The sequence below is a fragment of the Tauraco erythrolophus genome, chromosome 4 (assembly GCF_009769465.1).
Source record: "Tauraco erythrolophus isolate bTauEry1 chromosome 4, bTauEry1.pri, whole genome shotgun sequence".
NCBI classification, from domain to species: domain Eukaryota; kingdom Metazoa; phylum Chordata; class Aves; order Musophagiformes; family Musophagidae; genus Tauraco; species Tauraco erythrolophus.
Window position 1 is genome coordinate 34,124,060 of NC_141468.1, and position 22,743 is coordinate 34,146,802.

Genomic DNA, 22,743 nt, shown 5'->3' on the forward strand with positions numbered 1-22,743 from the left:
AGAATATTGGCCCTTTTGCATTTTAGTCAGTTGATTCTCATTAATTTGATGGCTGAGAAGCAGGCATGGTGAAGAGGAGAGGAAAGAAAAACATTTGTAGTCTGGGATCTGTAAGTCTTTTTGAAAAATGAGATGGACGCATATGTGTCATGACTATCTATTTTGTTTATGCAGCCTGAGCTCTGTAAGTATGTAATAAATAAGACTTCATCCCTTATTCCATGTTTCCCTTTGTTCTTTTCACTTTTTTGGAGAGTACACACACAATGGCTTTCAAGCGCATGTCAGCAAAGCCAGTTTCAATAAAGATGAAGTCTTGAGGCTTGTCCTGGCAGAAGTAACTTACATCTGCAAAGCGCCTACACAGAAACTTTTTTAACTATTGCCAGACTGCTGACTGTGCTGTGTGTCAGCCTTCTGATGTTTTATCTTCTGCATGTTTCTGTCATTACACTCACTGTGTTGCTCAAGCAAAATCTTTGATACTAGTCATGTTTATTTGGCTAAGAATCTCCACTGTCAGATTATGACTGTAAAAGTAGTGAGCTTAAAAACTGTCTTGCTGGGATCAGAGCTAGTAGATTTGGGCTGGCTTTGAACCAAAGCTGCACGCGATGTGGCCAGTAAGACCTGGGTGGTAGCTGAGGAAAGTTTTATATACCTAATTTATTGCTGTGGATTTCAGTATATCTAAATATGCCCAAAGTAGCCTTTAAGTTCTCTTAAATCCTTAACGAATTCAGAATGTTATGTTGCAGGTGACCAAGTCTGGCACCTGCATTCATTAGATAACTCCTTATTAGTCTGAAAGATCCCTGGCATAATAGACTAGTTATACCATAGGCTTAGAAATGCTTGTAGCCTTTTCTCACCTTGCTCTCACCTGTTGAGATACAGTTTTTTTTGACACCTGAATTCTTTCAGCTGTCTGAAGAAATTTTTAAAAAGTCAGGTGTGACCAGGTCTGTACAGAACTTCACTGGAATAAGAGCTACTGGCCCCATGGACTTCTTGACTTAACAGAAGTGTTAGAGTGCTTCTCCAAGATATGAGAGATCTGGCTTGCTGACTTTGCCCTGCCTACAAGGGACTAAGCTTACCTACCCAGGTAATTGCCCTCGTTACCAGGGCAGAGGCTATCTTATGTGAGACCAGCCTCCAACCGTCCTCTTCAAACTGAGCTAGGTGCCAGCAGGTGTTTGAGAGTCAGGATTATACAGTGGTAATCTACTGTGAAATAGATGCTGGTTCCAGGGACCTGTATCTGGAATACTGGTCCTGCCCTTTTTCTAGGTAAGCACTTGTGCCAGTACATGAGAGATGCCCTCTTTCTTGCACGGTTTTGTGTCTTATATGACACTTTCTTGAATGATATTTGTATTTCTGACTTCATAGTGTTTTGACTTTGAGAGGAGAGGTAGCAAATGCTGTTAACCAGGATATCCTCTAACCAGGATGCTTTCCTAGATATTTAAGATGGGGTTCCCTGATTGTGTAAATACCAGTAGTTGGGGTTTCCCTCCTCCTCGTCTTCGTTCTAACTACTATATTATCTAAAAGGTGGTTACTGCTGCCGATGCCTGTGCTCAGAAGGCCATGCAGGCTGGATATCATGTAGGTGGAGGAACTTAAGAGTTCAAAATGCTGTGCTAGAAGTTGACATTTCACTGTGGGCATCTTGGAATGCCTGCATTTTGTACTTTATTGACTGAGTTCTAAGTATCAGTAGCCTAAATTTGACTGGTCTTGATATAGATCTTTAGAGGTGCCTGTGTTCCTCTCTGTTCACTGAAGTGCAGATGTTGTGTTTAGGAAACGAGGTTATGTTCCTTGAGGAAGCACTTAGAATTCCAGCATCTTACTGTCTATCTTTTAAAAAGAACAAGAAACTTTTGTTTACATGTGACCTATAATTTCCATGTGTTTGTGGTAAAATATATTAGAGACTGGACAACTGAAATATCTACACTTCTGTATGTAATGTTTTCTTGCAAATCTGAGTAAGATTTCATAAAATACTTTCTATCCTAAAGAGAAGAGAAAAATAAACCAATATTTAAGAAGTGGAGAACTTGGTGTTAATAGGGTAATAGTGAATAATAACTTAAGGTTTTGTGATCAGAAATTCAGTATTTGATCATTTAGTTGATTGAATAAAATCTTATGTTCATAAACAGGCGCGACATTATTTTGATGCTTGTGTAAAGCAGCTTCTTGAAAAACTCTAAAATGCCTGGGCTTTTAAGAGGTGATTTTTTTTAATCTGAGGTATAAACTGAGAAGTTTCTGTCCGCTGAGAACCTACTGTGAACTCGGATCTAGAGAGGCACATGCCTGTAGGAGGGTTTCCCAGCTGTGTTCATTCGGGCTTGTTCTCACAGACAAGCCAGACATGTGTGCAAGTATGATGCTATGTTGTTTTTGTGGAAGTATTTGTGCTTGCAGTGCTCTTATCTAAAAAAAAGTAGAAATGCTGAACATGTGGTTGGAATATGACCACCAGGTGAACTCTCCAACTAGTTTATTTGCAGAATTGGTATGTTCAAGAGGTAAGGCAGTATCATCCTTTCCAGCAAGTCTCTTCAGCTTGCATGTCATAGCTCTTCTGAGATGCAGCTAGCTGGTGTGCTGCATCTTTGTGTGGGCTTGGATGTTTCTCTGCAAGGGGCTCCCAGTAAGCAAAGCAAAGGAGATATTAGGATGGCTGAGACAGGGCACAGGGCAGGTGTGGCAGAAGGAGCAGTGTGAGAGTATTTCTAAAATGTGACCCAGCATGAAAGGAGTCAAGAGAGTAGGCTAAGCGGAAGTGGTGGAAAAAGGTCCTTTGCAATGGATTTTCATGCTACTTGTATTATGTTGGGTCTTTGTCTGGGTGGCTTAGGTTAGGTATGAGAGAAAAGTCTTTGGGACCTTGCATGTACATGACAGTATATAACCCCTTTTTTCCAATGAGATGTTTCTGTCTTACTCTGTGGTGAATCTCTACAGCAGCTGGATCACAGTAGCAGCAGAAGGGGAAGAGTGAAGGAGAGTATGTGAGAGAGGAGAACACTAGTAGAAACTGAGGTAAAGAGTACAAAGCACTAACCCTGTGTTTCCATGGGAGTGCTTTTCAGTGCTTGTCCATAACTTGGCAGTGTGGAAGAAATGGAGGGGATGTAGGAATAGAGGTAAGTGGTTGTGGAATAGGATCATCTGCATGCACTGAACATGCAAGATCCCATAAACAGTGTTGCTACCATGCAGCATAGATCCTTGGGCACCTTGTGAAGGCCTGATCACACCCATCTCCTTCAAAAAGTGTCTAATCTCACCCCTGAGGGATAATGTGTCAGAACCCTGGCAAGTTGAAACTTAGCATCTTCCTAGATGCCCTGTTTGAGCTTGTCTTTGCTGCATGTCATCTTTCTCTTCCTTCCCGTGATTTTTTTTTTTTAAGCTTTAATATAAACCTTGCAAAACAATGAAACTTTAACACGCTACCCAGCAGTAGGAGCAATGCAGTTTTATGTGCAGCTGAGGCAGTAGGTCTGGAGGAAATTTTTGTTTATATGAGGTTTTAGAAGTGTTCATAAGCACTTTCAGGAATGCATTAAACAACTTGACTAACATCTGTCAAATGCTGCTACTTTCACCCCCTTTGCAGGGAGAGAAGGGCACGTGCAGGGGAGTGTTTTGTTTAGGAATTTTTCAAATAATTACATACATATTTACATGTTGGTGTCTGTTTATGTTAGGGAAGACAAGGTCATAGAAATGTATCTTTTATATTTGTTGCTGAAGGTGGCAAGGTTTTGTGATGAAAACCCTTGCTCTTTGGTTTTTGCTCTGGGCATGATCTTGGGTCAGCCCTGAAGGAAGTGTTTTCTCTTCCATTGACAAGCCAAGTCTCCATGACAGTTGGGCTGTAGGTGTGATTGTGTATCATTGCCTTGCTCTTGGACCAAGTCTGTCTTATAGATATGGTGGACTTGACAGTCAGTATGGAGCTTAAGTATCCTAACCTGGTGAACTCTGGAAGGTTTGAGAGGAGGAAAGGCATTTTCTGATGACTTTCCTTAACCTTGTAAACTATATAGTGAATAGAAAAAGTCAAAAGCTTCAGAGAGCACTTCAGGATGGATCAGAGGAAGCTAACCCTTTGGCGCACTCATGGTGAAGACTAGTGGGAATAACTGATGGTAAGCCCAGCTATGGAAACCTCTGATAAAGTCTGAGACCATGCTGAGTTTGTTGCTTAGAACTGAAAGATGCGTGAGGAAGCCGTGCCTCCCACAGCATGTGCTGCTGGCAACTCAGAAGCTCGTGGCATTTTCAGAAAGTGAAAAGAGCCTTCTTCAGCCTTTCATGAAGGTTGTTTTTTATTGTGGCTGAGACAACTTCACAGTTAGAGGAGATGACAGTTTACATATGTTGTGTGAATGCAGTGTTTTATCCTCTGAAGTCACTGAATTGATTGTTGCAGTCCAAGGATATATGCTTCAAGGTCTTTGATCTCTTCTGCCCTTTTTCTTAATCAGCTAATTATAGTTGTACGGAGTTGCTAATCACTGTTCTCTATAATTGGAGGCTGAGTGAAAAAAGCCATTAGTGTCTGCTAGTGCAGAAATGCTCAAAATGAACTTATCATTCATGGCTTCACTTAAAAAATTAATAGCCTAATTTTTTAGGAGCTGTGAAATGTAGCAATATGTTGAATGGGAGAATGCTCCTCCTTAGAACTTGTGAGTAGAAATAGTCAGAAGCATATAGAGCATTGTGCTTTCCAAGTGCTATGAAAATGGAAGTGAAAGTGTAAAAAATGTTGTTTGGAAACTTCTCTCCAAAATGCAAAATTCTGCAGCATTTAAAACCATACTGTAATGAAAAAATTAATTTCAAATTGGCAAGAGCAGATGTGGTCTCTTCAAACCACCATCAAAGACTGTGCTGAGTAAAATGAAGAACACTAAGCTAAGTACATTTGTTACTAATACACAGACGTTTTAGTAAACGTATGTCTTGTTTGGAATTGCAAATCTAATGTAATTTTACAACTTTGTATGTAGACCCAGCTTGATTGAATCACTGCTGCTGCAGGAAGGGAGCGCAGAATGACTCAACACTTTCTTCATTCAAATAATTTTGGAAGGCCTTTTTTTTATATGAAATATTGTTGACAAAATAAGTCATGGCTGGTATGTTTATTTACATAATAAGTTTATGTATATTATTTACAGGATATGATTTTCATAATATTTTCTTTGAGGAATATGTTTGTCTTAAAGTAGCAAGACTGGGAAATAGAGAGGGGGGAAGGGGAAATTACACCAAAATATGTAATTTGTAACTTTTGACATACCTCTGTTTTCTACTTGTTTTTTAAACATAGAATCATAGAATTGTTTGGTTGGAAGAGACCTTCAAGATCATTGAGTCCAGCCATTCACCCTGCACTGTCAGGGTCCCTAAACCATGTTGCTCAACACCAAATCCACACGGTTTTTCAACACCTCCAGGGATGGGGACTCCACCAACTCCCTGAGCAGCCTGTTCCAATACTTCACAACCCTCTCCGTAAAGAAATTCTTCCTGATATCTAACATAAATTTCCCCTGGCGCAACTTGAGGCCATTCCCTCTCGTCCTGTCATTCATAAAGTGGGAGAAGAGACCGACCCCCATCTCCCTACAACTTCCTTTCAGGTAATTGTAGAGAGTGATAAGGTCCCCTCTGAGCCTCCTCTTCTCCAGACTAAACAGTCCCAGCTCCCTCAGCCGCTCCTCACAGGACAAATTCTCTAAACCCTTCAGTAGTTTTGTTGCCCTTCTCTGAACCCATTCCAGTACCTCAATGTCCTTCTTGAAGTGAGGGGCCCAAAACTGGACACAGTACTCCAGGTGTGGCCTCACCAGTGCTGAGTATAGGGGGACAGTCACTTCCCTGCTCCTGCTGGCCACACTGCTTCTGATACATGCCAGGATTCCGTTGGCCTTCTTGGCTGCTTGGGCACACTGCTGGCTCATGTTCAATCATCTGTCGACCAGCACCCCCAGGTCCTTCTGTGCTGTGCAGCTTTCCAGCCATACTTCCCCAAGCATGAAAACCTTATTTGAACATCCTTGTATTCCATACACCTATCAAATAGCTTAGCTTTAAAATTGGATAAATTATGAATCTATGTGTCTAGAAGTGGTCATGTAATGTAGGAGAAGGTCCAAAATAGGTCAATGTAGAACATGTTTTTTTCTCCCTTCATCTGTCTTTTCCTGGCCTTTTGGATCATCCAACATTTGAGAGACCTAGTGGCTGAGAGCTTGCCCATCTGCTTTTAAGTAGTCTTTCAATCTTGCATTTGTTTGTTTAAGCATGCTGATCAAGTGGTTAATATCTGAAGTCCTTCCAGCAGCTTGCAAGAAGAAGGCATGCTATTTTAAAAGGAAGGGATTTCCTGTCTTGCATGAATTAAAACATCTGGATCCCCACACTCTTCTCTTACAGTCTGATTGAGTTGGGCTAGTCTTTGGCACATGGCAAGTATGGAGCCATATGGTCTCCATGATGTCAGCAAGCCTTTTCAGCACATACTTTTGCCTACCCTCCAGCCTTCTTTGAATGGTAACTGCTACTGTGGCCTCAAAGATAAATGTTCCAGGAGCTTTCAGGCTTTTGTGCCGTTCTTGAATGGATTAATTGCGTTTGAGTGGTACAACATTCAGCAGAAAGCTGAATCCTTCCCTTTCCCTCCAGTGCTCAGAAGCCTGATCCAGATTGGACACCTTGTGCTGGTGCCAGATGTTTAGCAGCGCTTTCTGTCTTGCGCTTTGTCCTTTGCATCTTTTCTTTATGTCTCTGTGAAATCTCCAATTGCTCAGTACAACTGTTTTCTAGCATGCTCTAGATGTGTGCTTAAATGGAAAACTGACTATTTAAGTTTCTTAACAGAAATTTACTTTCTAATGACCAGAAGAATGGTGTTGAAGTCATAATGCGCTTGCTAGTGTATCTGTTAATTTTGTTGTTTGTTTGGTTTTTTTTTTTTTGAGGGGTGAGCAGGAACCTTTCCTTATGACAATAAGTACAATATTTTTCAAAAATATAGGGATTTTTCCTTGTTTTCAAATATTCAAAATATGTTACTTTTTTTTTTAAAAAAAGTGTTTAATATTTTTAATGTTTTCTCTATTTTTTGTTTTTATTAAAAAAAGAATAGGAAGAGCATAAGAGACTAGGAAGAACATTTTTTTTTTGTTTTTTATTATAGAAAGAACCTGTAAGTAACAAAAATGGTTCATGTAGTTTTTTGTAAATTACTCTTATTATTGCTAGAATTTCTCATTAAATGTAGAGCACTATTTTCAGCCTTCGTTTCTGAGTCACTTAAGTACTGTATCTTTGTACTAAGAGTTTAGGTTTCTTGTATTTTTCCCTCCTCCCTGCTATGAGGTAATGGAAATCTAAAGAATCAGTATTCACCACTTAATCCAGAGGTTTTATCTTTTAATTAACACGAACCATGGACAATATTATAAAGATTAAAGAACATGTTGACATTTCAGAACACAATTCAGAGAAGGAACTGTTCGGAAAGTGCTGTTAATGTCTTAATTTAGCAGAGCAAGTTAAGAACAAAGTTTTAATCTGATTGCTTAAACTTGTGTTTTATGTTAGTCAGAGTCCCAGAGTCCATTACTGCTGTTCTCCTGGTGTTGTCAACAAGTACTTTAGGGAGTTCCAGGACAAAATGAAGAACTGTGGGTGTACATTAGTGACTTCTTTCTGTGCGTATTGCTTTGCATTTGTCTCTCTCTTTTTGTGTTGTGCTTGCTGTGATTTATAAGTGCTGTAGTTCAAGGAGCTACCTCTGTATATTCTTCGAAGCATGTATCATATAGCAAACAGCTTATAGTAGCCATTGAAGTTATTCATTTGAAAGGCAACATGTTACTTGTTAGCGTGGCTAGTTTGATGACTCTGATTTCAGTTCTCAGATCTGCTTGGCCATAGTTACCAGTTTTCTTTCTAATTTAAAAATTTGTGAAAAACTGTTTGGGCTCAGTTCAGATGACCTCAGTTCCACCTAGATCCCTTGAACCACTATTTCCGGCTAACTGGCTTTCCAGTAGGGTGGTGGTCATTCCTAATGAGATTGTTGGAATGACAGCTTTCAGGTTTTCTTACAGTAGAGATTTGAAATTACTTTTGCACTAAAAGAAACAGGAAAAAAAGTCAAATCGTCAATGTTGGAGAATATTTTCAATGAGATAAATGTTGATGAAATGTAAATGACTTACTTAGAAATTCCTGTATGTTGTAATTTAAGTCTTTTATCAAAAGAGAAAAGTTAGATAAATCTCTTGTTTTCTGAACACTTCTATTTTTTGCTGTATAAACATTAAATGTCTATGTTTCAGCTCGCTATCCTACTCTCTTAATCAGTGGGGACAAAGACACAGGCAGAAGGCAACTTGAGATATTTTAGCTACTATGTACAAGATGCTTTTCCATCTGAAGTTTTCTGCCATTTTCATTTATATACTTTAGAAACAAAAAATATCTCCTCCTGCTTTCTTAACCAGAATCACTGCTTAGTGCACAGATACCAGTACTGTGCTTCTCTGTCATCTCAAGGTATGTATTGTCTGGCTATGCTATCTCAAGTTATCAAAGATCTATTCTGGGAGAAGCAACCTAAATTCCATACCCAATTGGCAAATTTTTGCTTTTGATTCAGCCACTTAAAAATGAAATGAGACCTTAGAGAGAAGTGTGTGCTGGACTCTCACAAAATACTGCAGTCTAATTATAAATTACATATGCCATCAGTGATTTTTTTCTATTTCTGATTTTTAAGTCATCTGAGTTTTCCCCAAGTTCATATATTGTACATTTTATCAATAAATGACTGGCCAAACCATGATGAATCCATGTTATTAAGTAGGAGGACAATAACAAGTGATGTTAACCAGCCTGTGCCAAACCATCTGCCTGATATTTACCTTTTTGAGTGCCCATTGTGTATTCAGCGGTGTACAAAGCCCTGAAAAAAAAGAAATGCCAATCTAAAAATAACGTGAGACATTCTAGAGTGCATGGGGCATTTAAGATGAAATTCATCTTGCCTAACATTAAATGTCTTAACGTTTTCTCATTCTGTAAGTATTAAAGATGAGTTGGGCACCTATTTTTAGCACAGGTGATTAGTTCAGCCTGAGATATTTAACTTAGTGACATCTGAATTAGTATGAGATTCATTTGACCCTGCAAAGAAGACAGTGGTAGTGCTATGTGTTAAGCTCTTTGGAAGTTTCGTATGAACCAACTTCTTTTTACTGCTTTTTAGTGCTTTCGAGGTTAGATTGTTGGGATAAAAGGCCTCTTTGTACAGTGCAGAATTCTTTACAGTAAAGCCAGAGCAAAGCTTACTGAATCTTGTGTCATCCAAGAATGAATAAGATTTAAGAGGAAAGAATGTAACTTGTTTCATTCACCTTCTTACATTACATTTCACATAAGTCTGATATTCCATTCTTCTGGAATTAGATATTTCACTAATTTAAATGGGAGCTTGAATGTACAAGGAATTAGTTTCGATGTTTGTACTGCGTAAAATGCCAGCTTAACTATGAAAAGAGAAATTAAGGTACAAAAATGTGCTTGGAACCCACCTTCCATGCTGTGGTACTCCTATTTGAGATGGCCTGCTCCAACTCCATAGTCTTAATGACTCTCTCAATGTTATATTTTTCATTAAACAAACAAAATCAAATAGGCATACAACAACAAGATCAAGCCTTATTCCATGTTCCAGATATTTTGGTTGCTGAATTTTGAACATTGTTACTCAAAATCTGGCAGGAATTAGCATGAGGAAAGATGGAACTTGAAATGCTCCAGTAAGCCCTGCCTATTTAGAGACTAGCTTTGAAATCATTTAACATATGGTTTCATGTCATATCCAGTCTCATTAATCTCTATATCTTTGGGATTGAAATGAAGTAAACCCAAGTGTTGTTAGCAGGCAATCCGCATCCCCTGGGAGGATGGTCAGTGTACCACTGGTTTAGCTGTCTCTGCTGTAGTGGAAGAAATGATGTGAGCAGCTGTCTCAGCAGAGAGCGCTTCCTAGGTCTCAGCTTCGCCTGTTCTCTGGGCCTTTTTAGTAGTCAGTGAACTCTGATTTTTGGCAGTTTCGGGAGGAATCTGAGTAGCTGTTCTTGGAACCTTGGTTTTAGCGAGTGAAGATGCAGATGTGTGTTTGAAACGGTACAGAGCGCCAGCCATCCAAGCAGCAGAGCGATGCCTCGGTTTTCGGCAGTCTTCAGAGAGATGGAGTTTGTTCAGAGGAACAGACCCTACAAAGATTGAGAGGCTGGTGACGTTTTTTTGGCAAGAGAACAATATGAATTATCTCATTGCTCAAAGTAAGAAATTTTAATCTGCACTTTTGTTGCTTTTGGATTTAGTGTTTTGTATGGAGATCTAAGGTACGCAAGAGAAGGAAGGCAGTGTCTTTTATCAAACTCAAACAGTTGGAAAAAATGGGCAGGCTTTTGGGCAAAAGGTGCTTTTATTAAATCTGACATAGAAGGATTTATTATATATATCTTTATATTAAAGTTTTGGGTTTGGTGTTTTTTTTTTTTAAACCAGGACTGAGAAATTGAGATGTGGGGGTTGTTTCCTGAAAAATGTTTGCTTTTTTTTTTTTTCCTCCTGTTCTTAGTCATCTTTATTGATATGCTTATGAATTTATTCTGGTGCTTTGTGGTTGGGTGTTTCCACTCCATTTCAACAAGTGTATTCACACAGTGGATAAGCATGTCAGGTTTTAGGATGCACACATGTAAGATGTGTTGATTCTGAGAATGCCTCTCCGGGGAGACATTTAAAGCTACAGTTGGAAAGATGTGTTGGCTGTTGAAATGCCTTAAAAGTTTGTGGTTTTTTGTTGGGTTTTTTTAGGTTTGTTTTTCAATCTCTATTTGGTGTTTATTGGTGTATGGCACACTTGTGTCTGGTTCTGAATTTGGTGAAATTTTGAAGATGAGGTGTTTTTTAAATGCTAACGGGGACTTTCTCAGAGTTTTGTGTATCAGTAGTTGGCTAGCTCTTAGAAAGCTGTTGTACCTTTTCCTACATCAGATGAATGTAGAAAAGTGCTTCTGTCAAAAAAAACCCCAAACAAAACAACAAAACAAAAACCAAAACCCCACTCCAAACCTAAAAACCTCACTCCTGTCAAGTATACTATGTGTATAAATATGTAGTCTGCATATGACAATATAAATCTAGAATTTTTGAAAAGGAAAATAGAATGGTCCTGTATCCCTGTTATGTAGGACTGTCGTGAATCAATTATTCTTGCTAGTGGTAGTGAACTGGCATTGAGAGGCCACAGACAAAACAGGGAACACTATTGCAACAGATAGCCAAACACTGTATAGTATACTATTTAAGTATATTATATATACTATATAGTATACTTTACATACTATAAAGTATAAACATACTTTACTGTATGTAAAGGGTAATCCTTGCCTCATGAATTAACAATCTAAATGAGTGAGTCAGACTAAAAGAAAGTGACAAATATTTAATATTCAGTATGATAGTTTTCAAAAGCCCTTTTAAATACCAGATTTCTTAAAATACTTTTTAGTGGAAAGGTTTGTAACATTTTATTTGATGCAGTGAAGATATTAATGGACTAGGAGGTAAGGCACAAAGGGATAGTATGAAAGTAACATCTTAAGTTTTATCTTTTAAACGGACTTTTCCAGTCTGTCTGGTGGTTTGTTTGTTTCTTTTTTACATGGTTTTTGAACTGTGCATTCTGGATACCATCTGACTTTCCCTTGCAACAGTTTTCTAACTTCAGCTGTTATACGAGCATAAAGCTGTGCTTTTGGGATGAGATTTAAAATTTCTTTTTATGATTTGTGAGCTGTGTCTTCTTGTGTTCTGAAGGCAACTACCATAGTTTCTCAAACTACAGCTCTACATGTGAGGATTTGGAAGTGATTAAACTATAAAAGCTACTGTGAGTAACAAACTAGAGTCTCTTTTCTCATGGTCTGAACTGTAATCACTTCAGAGGGAATTTTTTTCAAATGCAAATTGTCTCTGTGAGTACTAACAATACAGCTTTCAGTCTCCAACCAAGGCACTGTAAAAGCATGTTTGCAGCAAGAAAGTTCATTTATCAAGGTGAAAAAAGTGAACACGACCGCTTTTTCCTCCCTTCTGTGTCATGTGGTTCAGAGTGACACTGTTAAGGATTGGTGAGGTGGGGGGAGGAAGCAGACAGACTTGCGTGCACGTACTTATTCCTTCCTCCAGCAGCCCTTCAAGAAGTTGTGAGCTTTTTTAAAGTGACTTGTAGAATTCAAAATTTCATGTCTTATTGCTCAAAGCTGAGATAGTAGTGTGATGGTTAATTCTTTTATTTTTCTGAATAACCATGGGACTGATTCTGAAAGGGCAGTCGCTATTGTCCACATGAAGATTGAACAGTGAACACAGATTTTTAATTAATTTATTTATTGTGCAACTGACTCAGCCAGCATCTAGAAAAGTCACTAACAGCAAAAGGCAATGGCATTAAATTTGATGAGACATGACTGCAGTATTAGTGCTGTATCTAGGTTCCGAGGTTGTCTGGTGCTTTTGTTAGTGCTGGGGCAACTAGGACTCGGTATGGCAAAGTGAATATAGCCATATCACTGTGGCTGTTTTGCCCCCTCCCAGAATATCTTCCAGGAGTGAACAGTGTCTCCTCACTGTCCTGGATCCTCATCCTTCCTTCTTCCATTTGTCCTGTCGAGGAAAGGCTAGTATCCGTGCTGGGCGCTGGTGTGGCGGATCACGGCACTGGCACCTTACAGTACGCTGCCATCTGTGACTAGGTAAGTCGCAGTGTGGTTTTGTGTCCATAGAGAAGTGAAAAGACCTCTGGCTTTTGGAAGCCATTGACTGGGCAGACAAATTTTATTTTTAAGTGTAAATACTGTGCTTGTAGGTGCACACAGGTGGTGTGTGGATCTGTGCGATGCGTTCTGTATTTGTAAATGGCTTCTCTGAAGAAGCTGCTGTTGATTAGGCTCAGTAATAGTATAGACAAACTTTAAATGTATGCTTAAGTGATCTAAACCAAAACTGATCTTAAATATGCCTTCTTGAAAGAAAGAATGGAATCCCTGAAGATCTGTGTACAATGACTCAACTGGGAACTGCACACAAAAAAGCCAGTTGGTTTCAGGGCTATGCCAAACCCACTTATGGAGAGCATGTGTATTTTCCTAAGGTTACAAATCAGTATTGATCTTTGAAAAGTTTCAATGGAGAGTCTGTATAAATTTTGGTGTTGCTTGTATAGAAAAACTAACTACAGTAAAGTCAGCTGTGAGTGTGTCTTGAGGTAAATCAGACATACTTTAACATTTTTTTGAAATGTTTCATTTAATATGTCCATAATGATCTCTGAATATAAACCAAATGGATGTGTATATTTAGCTCTCCAAAATCACCCCTGAACTGGTGAAGTTCAGTCTGGTGTAAATATTCACATTTACTTTTAAAGCTTATGAAAAAAAGTTTTGAGTCAATTTGCGTAATAGGTCAAAGGTTGTTTTCGTGGTTTTGTTTTTTCTTTTTTCAAAAAAGAGCAGTCAGTGTTTTTTTTTTTTATCTCAAATAGCATTGTTCAGTTAAATACAAATGTTCTACACTAACTTAAAGCCTTGAGCAAATGCAAAGAGTAGACCTGTGTGTTGATTCAGGTAGTCATTACTGCAGCCGTATGCACCTGACTCACAACGGGGAGAACTATTTTAAAACAGTTGAGAATAAAACCTGTGTCGTTAAAAAAAAAAAAAAAGGCAAAAAAGAAATACATGTGTGTCCTACTGATTTTAGTGCTATTTATCCAAGAAATTCAGTTTAGATGAGTGATATATTTTTTTTTTTTTTTCCCCAGGTTTAATCATCTTTCCAAACAGTTAAGGGTCAAAAATTTATTGCCCTCCCTGACAGGCCAATAGTCTTTGCTCTACACACTGGGATAGCACTTGTAAACGAGATAAAAATCATATTGTTTCAGTATGCCTCATCTTTACCATGCCAAGTGTAGCTCAAGACTATTGTATTTTCCAGGATACAAACTTTTTCTGCCCTTAGAATTGTATTTATTTATTAGAGGCCATGCACGGCTCTTTTTCTGCCACCTGCTCCAGCAGAGACCTGGGATAAGTTCGGGACAGTGAAACACTCTGCTGACCTCAGCAGCTAAGGGAAAGGCGGTGGAGAGGCTCATGGCCTGGGAGAGAAACGGGGTGATGAACTTCAGGTTCTGAAATATTGCAGTAGGTATGGGGCTTTAATGTGGGGAGCCTACAATAGAGGAGAAGTGATGGGAGAGGTAGGGTTTTGAGATGGGAGAAGCTGGAGTATTTTGGAGAGCATGGATTTTAGAGTGAATGGAACTTTAGAATGGGGATTGAGTGGGAAAAACTGGGGCAGAAGAACTTGGGGCATTGCAATAGCTTCTGACAACAACTTTTTTGGGAAGTTATGGTGTTAAACGTATTTTTGAGATGTATTTTCAAACATGTTTTGATGTGTTTCTGTGCATTGGGGAATTTCCATCTTTCACAACCATAAGTTAGACGCTTAATACCTGAGTAAAGGCATGTTGTCTGATATTCTGAAGTTGTAGATATTTGTTGAATAAATATGTTTTGGCTTTGCCTGAAAGTATTTTATTTTCTTTTTTTCTTTAACAACAGAACTACCCATCTGTAGAGTCACATCAGGCTGTCTTTGCAGAAAAGCACAGTGGCCCTGTCCACGTGCTCACAGTTTGCAGGAGGAAAAAAAGATTTAGGCTTTCCTGTTTGTCAGACAAGGAAGGTATTGCTGAGGAGATAAGACTTGGGAAGATCTTTTGGCTACTGCAGTGTAAAAAAGTTATAGAAACGTACATGTCTTTTCTTCCTTACCTGTCTGTATTTTAACCCAGAAAAAAATGTGGTTGCTTAGTTTTAATTCATCATCATAAGGTGCAAATGATTTCATACATGAGATAAATCAACAACTTCAATTTCAAGGAAGCTGATTCTCAACCATTGTATACTGCCTAAGGAGCATTTTCTGTGAAACGCAACTTTTAAATAAGTGGGTGTCAGGAGCTCAGTTCATTGCCTACAGTTGCACTGAGAAGAGAAAACCGTTTGTATTCACTTTGGCTCTGCAGGTCTTGTTACAATCTGAATATCTTGGGACAGTAAAAGCCAATAAACCAGTGAAGTCATCGAGAACTGAAGTGAATAGGCTAAAACTCTGGAGAGAATATTTTTCATTATTATTTCATACTTTTATCTGAAATCTTACTTTAGGAAATATTTATTGATTTTGAGAATAGAGAAAATGATTTCAGTATTTCCCTGTAGAATCGTCCTGAAAATGTTTTGCAAACTTTGCTTCCTTCTTGCCTATCTGTAATCACTTTTTCACATAATGCTCAGGTCATTGCATGTTTGTGGCAGTTAGTTGAACTAAAGAAATAGTGACCCTTTTATTATATCTCTCTTTTTGTCTCCTTGAAATTAACTCTCTGTTTCTCTGCTACCCTATTCATTCATCTTTTCTAATGTTCTTAGTGCAGGAGCCTTCAGCTCTGAGTTGGTGGCTGCAATCATCTGAAAGCAATCAGTCTTCTCTGTTCTTATTTTGTATGTATTTTTTACTGCTGTTTGATAATGCTGTTCAAGAAGATATTAAAAGTCAAGGGCCAGCTGACTGAAGCTGTGAGCTGCTGTCAGTAAGGTCAGTAAGAAGAGGAAGGTGGTCATGCTTCTGTGCAAAGAGCAGGGAAGGAGATGGTAGCAGAGACTGTGCTGTGCACATTGGAGAAGAGTTGGGTACTCTGCGCTTCTGTTATCTCCAGCTTTTATATAGTTAATTAATGAGTTTAATTCTTGTCATCTGCTTATCTTCTGTGAGCTTAATTGCTTGGCCAAGACTTTGTTTTACTGTGTATTAACAGTGGTTGGGTTTTGCATCGAGAACATGACATTTAGTAATGTTTTACATTATTGTTTTCTCCCTGGTCTTATAAGCTAAGTTGAAGCACAGACCATGAAAAAGACTTCGCAGCAATGCGAGGTGAAGGTGTCTTGGTTCCTGATAATGTTTGATGTTTGTGTCATACCGTTACTATAGAGACAAGTTGGAGAGCAACTGGTAATTCAGAGATGATTGCTCTGAAGGAAACCCAACTGACAGGGTTCTGTGCCCAAACAGCTGGAGTTGAAAGGTGGTGGGAGCTTTGCATGCTGACTTTGAAATAGTAAATACCCAGCTTATCCAGGGAAGTAAATCTGAGTACTTGTAAAAATTGCAAACACCTTGTGTCTTTATAATGGCAATCCGTAAGATCTTGCTAATTAGAATCATAATTTAAAATACATAAAAAGGACCAAAGTATTACAGTTTAAACTCGTTTCATGCTCTCTCTGTAAATTCCCATGTGAAAGAGTGAAGATAGAATCACAGCCAAGGGCATTTAACAGTGCCTTCAGGTCATCACGTCCCTTGTGAATACAAGAGTTGCTGTCTCTCAGCTTATAAACCCGGGAAAAGCTGAAATGCAACAAGCTAGAGCTGAGATGAAAGCTATCCAACATGCAGGAGTTGAGAAATTCAGTTGGACTGGATGATCTCTAAGGTCTTTTCCAACCTAGAAATCTATGAAATGTGAAACTGAGGTCTGCCGCCTTGTATGTGGGACTGAACACCCTGCCATCCTTGATGGGATGTCGGACCCTCATGGTTGGGGTTTTCATATCGTCTCTGTCAGCTGTTGGGAGGTCTGTTAGTTTTAGTTTAGGTGCTGTTGTGTGCTCTAGCGCAGGGAGAGGAGGTTGGCTACTGTGTCTGGTTTGTCTGTTAGCCTGGAAAAACCATCACAGTATTAGAGGCCAACTCAAACCACAGCCAAGTCGTTTGCACTGACTCCTGGAGTAGGAGTCTTGCCTTTCAGCAGGACTTCCCATGATTTTCTTACTGGGCTGGATCAAAGAAAAATATATAATGCTCCCAGCTAGAGAAAAGGCGCTGCTACTCCCCATTGACAAGCTGGGTATTTTATTAGTGATTCTATCCACAGAATGCTTTTCGTTGAAAATAGTCACACAACGTTACTATAGCTGAACAGATGCATTAAGAAAAAGAGGACATCAAGAAGATCAGGAGTGTTGGTTAGGTGTACGCTTTCCCCTGTTTTTCCTTGATGCTGTGTTGTTATCCACTGCTGAGTAAAGAAACAGTATATGGTATGCTCAGGGGCTATGGCTTATATTTATACGAATATTTGCAATAGTGGTGGAGATGATTCTAGAAAACATGTTCTTGGCTGGTTGGAGGCTTTACATTGGAGCTCCCAATAGCACCTTTGCCTGGGGCAGGCTTGAGAGTGTGTTGAGTGGACGATTCTGCTTGAGAAATATGAGGCTAATGTGTGATTTTATATTCTTCCTTGTATTCCCAATGACTGAGAGACTGCTCTGTGATATGGAGATTATAATGGATCTCAGCAGAGAGTTGGAAGAACACAATCTGGAACTAGTAGTGTATAACTTAAAGTCCAGGGGTAGGAAATACATTTAAATATGGAGATAATGCATTTTATGGAGGGTAAGAGTGCTTCGGAATAATTTTGCAGTTTAGTGCCTTCATACTGTGACCTTGTATAGTAAGTAAGAATATTTTATATAAGCTTTTTGTTATGCTAGAAGACTTGCAAAAAAAGATATTTTTTAAAAATGAAAAATAATGTCTTCTCCTTACTTCTAATAAAAAAGTTGCTTAACTCTAAAGTGGTTATTACATCAAGCATTAGCTGGCTTGTGATAAAATGCTAAATAGCCATAGCAGTACACTTTAATTCATTCTGTTTCTTCCCTCTGAATGATTAAATGCTTTATTGGTGAATGAGTTTACCCTTTCAATAGAAGGTATTTATACTATGAATAATTTTATTGTCATTAGAAAATTCCGAAGGAAATATTTGCTGTTGATTCTGATTTGTATGGTTCATATTTTATTTCTAGAATTATATGTTGTTTGTTTGTTTGTTTTTTAATTGTAAAAGCTTTGTGGACCTCAATCTTGTTTTGAAAGTGACAAAAGTGGAAAAAAAAAATTGTGATTACCTTCAACTTCAGAAAAAGTGTGCATAATTATTTGAATGAATGTATTTATATACACATCAAGCTGTGTCATGTATCTTGTCTTTCATACCTGACTTTCACATCGACTAGCCTGCTCAGTGGGAAGCCTGCTGAGGTCTGTGTGGTTTCACGCTTGGTGCTGAGTGTTGCAGGTGACTGACCTGTAGGAGTTGCCTGTAGGTATGAAATATCCCATGTACTGGTTGTGGTGGTGCGAGAAGCTTCCAGGAGCAGCTGCCGCTGTGCTCCGGGGCAGCACTCAGTGCCATTAGCAGCATTGCCATTATAGTCCTTCTGTGGTTGCTCTCAAGAGACACGTGTATGGAGAGAGAAAAATCAAAGTGTCCAGAACCATAGTTTTATATATGAAATGATGATAACAATGAAAGGAAAGGCGAGGGATAGCATGATGAAACTAGTCTGAAGTTTAGTGAGTTTTATCAGTGAGACTGATAAAAGGATGTAAAAATAGAGAAACTCGGTTGATGCACAATGAAATACTGTTTAAATTGTAGTGACCTCATGAACAGCGTGCTCTGATTTCATGTGCTGTGCAGCACCTGTGAGAACCAAATGATGATCGCTCTTTCATCCAGCCTCCCATGCCCAGGCTTGAAGTACAGCTCACCTGCTAAATCTACTTACGGAAATGGTGGAACTGCTTGGGAGGCAGTCGGAAGTTGTTTTATTGATTAAGTATTGCTGATCTTCATGTCAGATCAGAGTTTTCACTCTGTCTTTTGTTCTTAAAGAATCCAGACAATTTTCAGCAGTAGGGTCTACAGGCTGTGGTACATGACTCTTAATTCATCAAGGTGATGACTTGTCTGTAACGCAGACATGTCTCCCTACCTCCTCTTTTGCGATTTAGTTTATTTAATAGTGCTAACTGCTGGTGATGTTTAATGATGTTTAATTACCATTTCTTGATCCTGTCAGGAAGTTTCCTTGGGCTGGTGCAGACATTTCTAATCCAGCTGTTTAATACTGGCTCATGGCTGATTAGAATTTTGAAAATATTGTCAGAGCATGGAAAATCCAGATAATGACACTTAATAATAGTTTTAATGCTTAATCAAGCTGAATGTTTTCATTTACATATATTACCTGAAAAGCTAATGTAGGCCAGCACTGACTGGCAGTGACAAGGGTTAGTTTCAGGTCCTAGGGGTCCTTTGAGGATCGTGAAACAATTGACTTCTCTGGGTGTGGACAGCCAAAAATCTGAGAGGCAGAGCTATGCTGTTTAGTCACTCGGTGAATCAGATTTACTCGCTGATTAAGAAATGGGTTAATGAGTGTGTTTTAACAAAAAGAATTTTTTGGAGAACAGGGTGGGAGAACAAATGCTGGTGAGGCAAGACCAATTCCCTGTTGACCTCAGCTGCCTCCTCTCCTGTTCCATCAGCCTGCCATGCCTAACCTCCACATTATGTCCCCTGGGGCAGTACCTGCAGCATCTAACTTGCATGCTTTGCCTGCAGTTACTCCTTTACAGGTTGTTGTGCAACATATAGAGAAGTCCCGCTGGCTGGTAGGTTCATCTGTTGATCCTGGAAAGGGCTGTCAGTTGTTGGGACTATACAATTTATCCCACCTTTAAATAGCGGCTGCTGTTTTTCAGAGACACTAGAGTGTTCATATCCAAGGCTGTGTAGTCAGCTGCTGCTGTTAGCCTTGCCTGCGTTAGAGGCACATAGTGGTTTTGGACAAATGCTGTAGCAATTCCCAAGATCCACGTCAGTGCTTAGCCACAAGCAGGAGATGTCTTGAATGATATTTTTTTCTTGTTTCCTTTTCCATGTTTAAAAAACGAATCAAAAGCTTTCTGGAGTCCATCTGTGTTTTCACTACTAGCAAGGCAAAATGCAGCAAGAGTTCTGTAGGGTGCATCCAGGTTGACTTACTTATCCTGGCTATAATGCATGCAGGTGGGTTGCCTGTATGCTTTGCAATATAGCTATCATATTATGTTTATACCAACTTTCAAACTTAGGAAGCCTTAACAGATTTACTTCACAGCTTTCACAGCTCATGCATGTAAAGAAAACCTGTTTAGGCCTGGGTAATTATTTTGTTGATTCGCCAGCCAATACTGACAAAATGAGTGTTCCAGTCTTTAGTTCTGTAGGAAAATACACATGCATATATGCAATATGCAGTATAATTATGAGGTATGTATATGGGTATGTTACGTAGAGTCATAGAATAGTTTGAGTTGGAAGAGACCTTTAAAAGTCATCTAGTCCAACCCCTCCTACCGTAAGCAGGGACATCTTCAACTAGATCAGGTTGCTTGGAGTCCTGTCCAACCTGATCTTGAATGTTTCCAGGTAAGGTCTCGCAAGAGCAGAGTAGAGAGGCAGAATCACCTCCCTTGACCTGCTGGCCACGCTGCTTTGGATGCAGCCCAGGATATGGTTGGCTTTCTGGGCTGCAAGCACATGTTGCCAGCTCATGTTCAGCTTTTCATCCCCCAGAACCCTCAAGTGCTTCTCCTCTGGACTGCTGTCAATCCCTTCTTCCCCTAGCCTGTATTGATACTGGGGATTGCCCCGATCCATGTGCAGGACCTTGCAGTTGGCCTTGTTGAACCTCATGAGGTTCACATGGACCCACTTCTCAAGCTTGTCCACGTCTCTCTGGATGGCATCTCATCCTTCAAGCTGAGCGGTGCAGTTGACACGACTGATGTCATCTGCAAACTTGCTGAGGGTGCACTCAATCCCACTGTGTATGTCATTGATGAAGATACTAAACAGTACTGGTCCCAATACAGACCCTTGAGAGTGTGCATATAGTATATTATAAAATACGTGTTTACATATATTTACTTTCATGGATCTCTTGTGTAAAATCACAGTGAAAACCATACAACATAAAACATGTCATTGTTTATTGGTTAAATTCTGACCTGTAAATGAGAACAAGAGTTTTGACACTGATTGTAGCTGCTCCGTGACTTCACTCTGTGCTTAGTATCCTGTTTGTTGGTATACCTCTAATCTTGTACATACACATGCATAGATTTTAAAAACAGGTAGGTGTAATTACAGTATTAGCACATGAACAATCTCAGTGTTAAATATTTCCATAAGTTTTTTTGAAAAGTTGGGGCCCCATGCATCATTACAAATTATCTTGTAATGATATACTACCTTAAAGGTAGAAAGATTAAGGTTAAGAAGAAGAAGAAGAAAAAAACGATTGGTCTTTTTGCTGCATTTAGTAGATTTACAATGAAGTAAAAGCTTCCATTCACAGGCAAGCATGTACCTCTGTTCATTCCATTTGGAAACAGCAATATCTAATCCTTTATTTTGTGTATTGGAAGATTGGAAGTGGTGTAGTCTTTTTTCAATTTTCACTTGAAGTACAAGTTTTTATAACCTGTACCTTTTCTTCTTTGTCAGCTTATCCAGAATTTGAACTAAGTGGATATTAATAAAGATATTAAAGATTTCTGGAAGTTCAAACCCCCACCCCCCCCCCGAAACAAAACCAAAAAGAAGACCCAAACCATCTCTTCAGTAATTGAATCTGAATATAGTATATCTTCATAGTTGTTTCTAAAAGTTACTGAGCAAAACAGGGCAGAAAAATCGTGGTATATTCAAGGTAAAGAAACCCAATAAATAATAGTACATACAAAAATCTCTTCAGATCCTCTTTACAGATCAGAAAGAAAAATAAATGCAATTCTTTATGAATTTTAGAAATTTCTATTGTGAATAATTTTGATAAGCTTCTACCTGTTGTGATTAAGCCCTACCTCTCTATATTAACCATTAGAGAGAGAAACAATTTTTATTAAAGGACTTGAAAAACAAGTTGGTATCAACCTATTATGTAGAAGTACCATTCATAACATGTTTGTTGACTTTTATAATTGCAACTTAGTTAAATGATTTATAATGTTGTGAACCATTCATAAGACTATTAATGGCACTCTTGTCTTGTAAAATGAGCCAAAAATCATATGTCTGAAATTTGTTTTCTTTTTTTTATAAATGTCGTGAGAATAGACAATAGCCTGGTCCGAAGCAATAATACACTGTGGAGCCAGACAGACTGAATCTTGTGTATGAGGGCAGTACGAAAGGTTATTATCCACCCTTTCCTTAATCTTCGTGTACCAGAGAGCACAGATAAGGCATTTTCAAGCCCTCTTCAATCTATTGAACAGTGGCAGCCATTCATCAGGATCTTACCATTTACTTGTCACAATAATGATCTTGCAAACCAGTAAGGAAATTCATAGTTCAATGCTTGTGCCTTTGGGTTAACTTTAACTGTGCCAGATTGTTGGGTCAAAAGTTTGACTGACTTGACTGCGTGCTTTTTTTATAAACATTTTGAAAACCTAAGATAACACAAGAAAAAAAATCAGAATGGCATTATCTGAATAGCTTGATAAATTTTCTGATAACACAACAAAGGGAATACGCTGGAATCTTTTACTTGAAATGACATCTTGTAGCTGTCTGTGTGTGAGAATGTGGTTTGCGTTAAGTTCCTAGTTAACACGAAAAAG

General features: G+C 38.8%; 1 protein-coding gene across 3 annotated transcripts in view; it reads left to right on the top strand.

Annotated features, from left to right (window-relative positions):
• PDZRN4 (PDZ domain containing ring finger 4) overlaps positions 1-22,743 on the top strand; it is a 263,260-nt gene that overhangs the window by 13,363 nt on the left and 227,154 nt on the right. The window contains exon 3 of one of the 3 annotated variants that reach the window (XM_086610015.1): positions 1,182-1,185. The exons of the other annotated variants lie outside the window; for them this stretch is intronic. Coding sequence (XP_086466141.1) covers positions 1,182-1,185 — 4 coding nt within the window. The remainder of the gene's footprint in view (positions 1-1,181; positions 1,186-22,743) is intronic. 3 annotated transcript variants of the gene reach the window in all.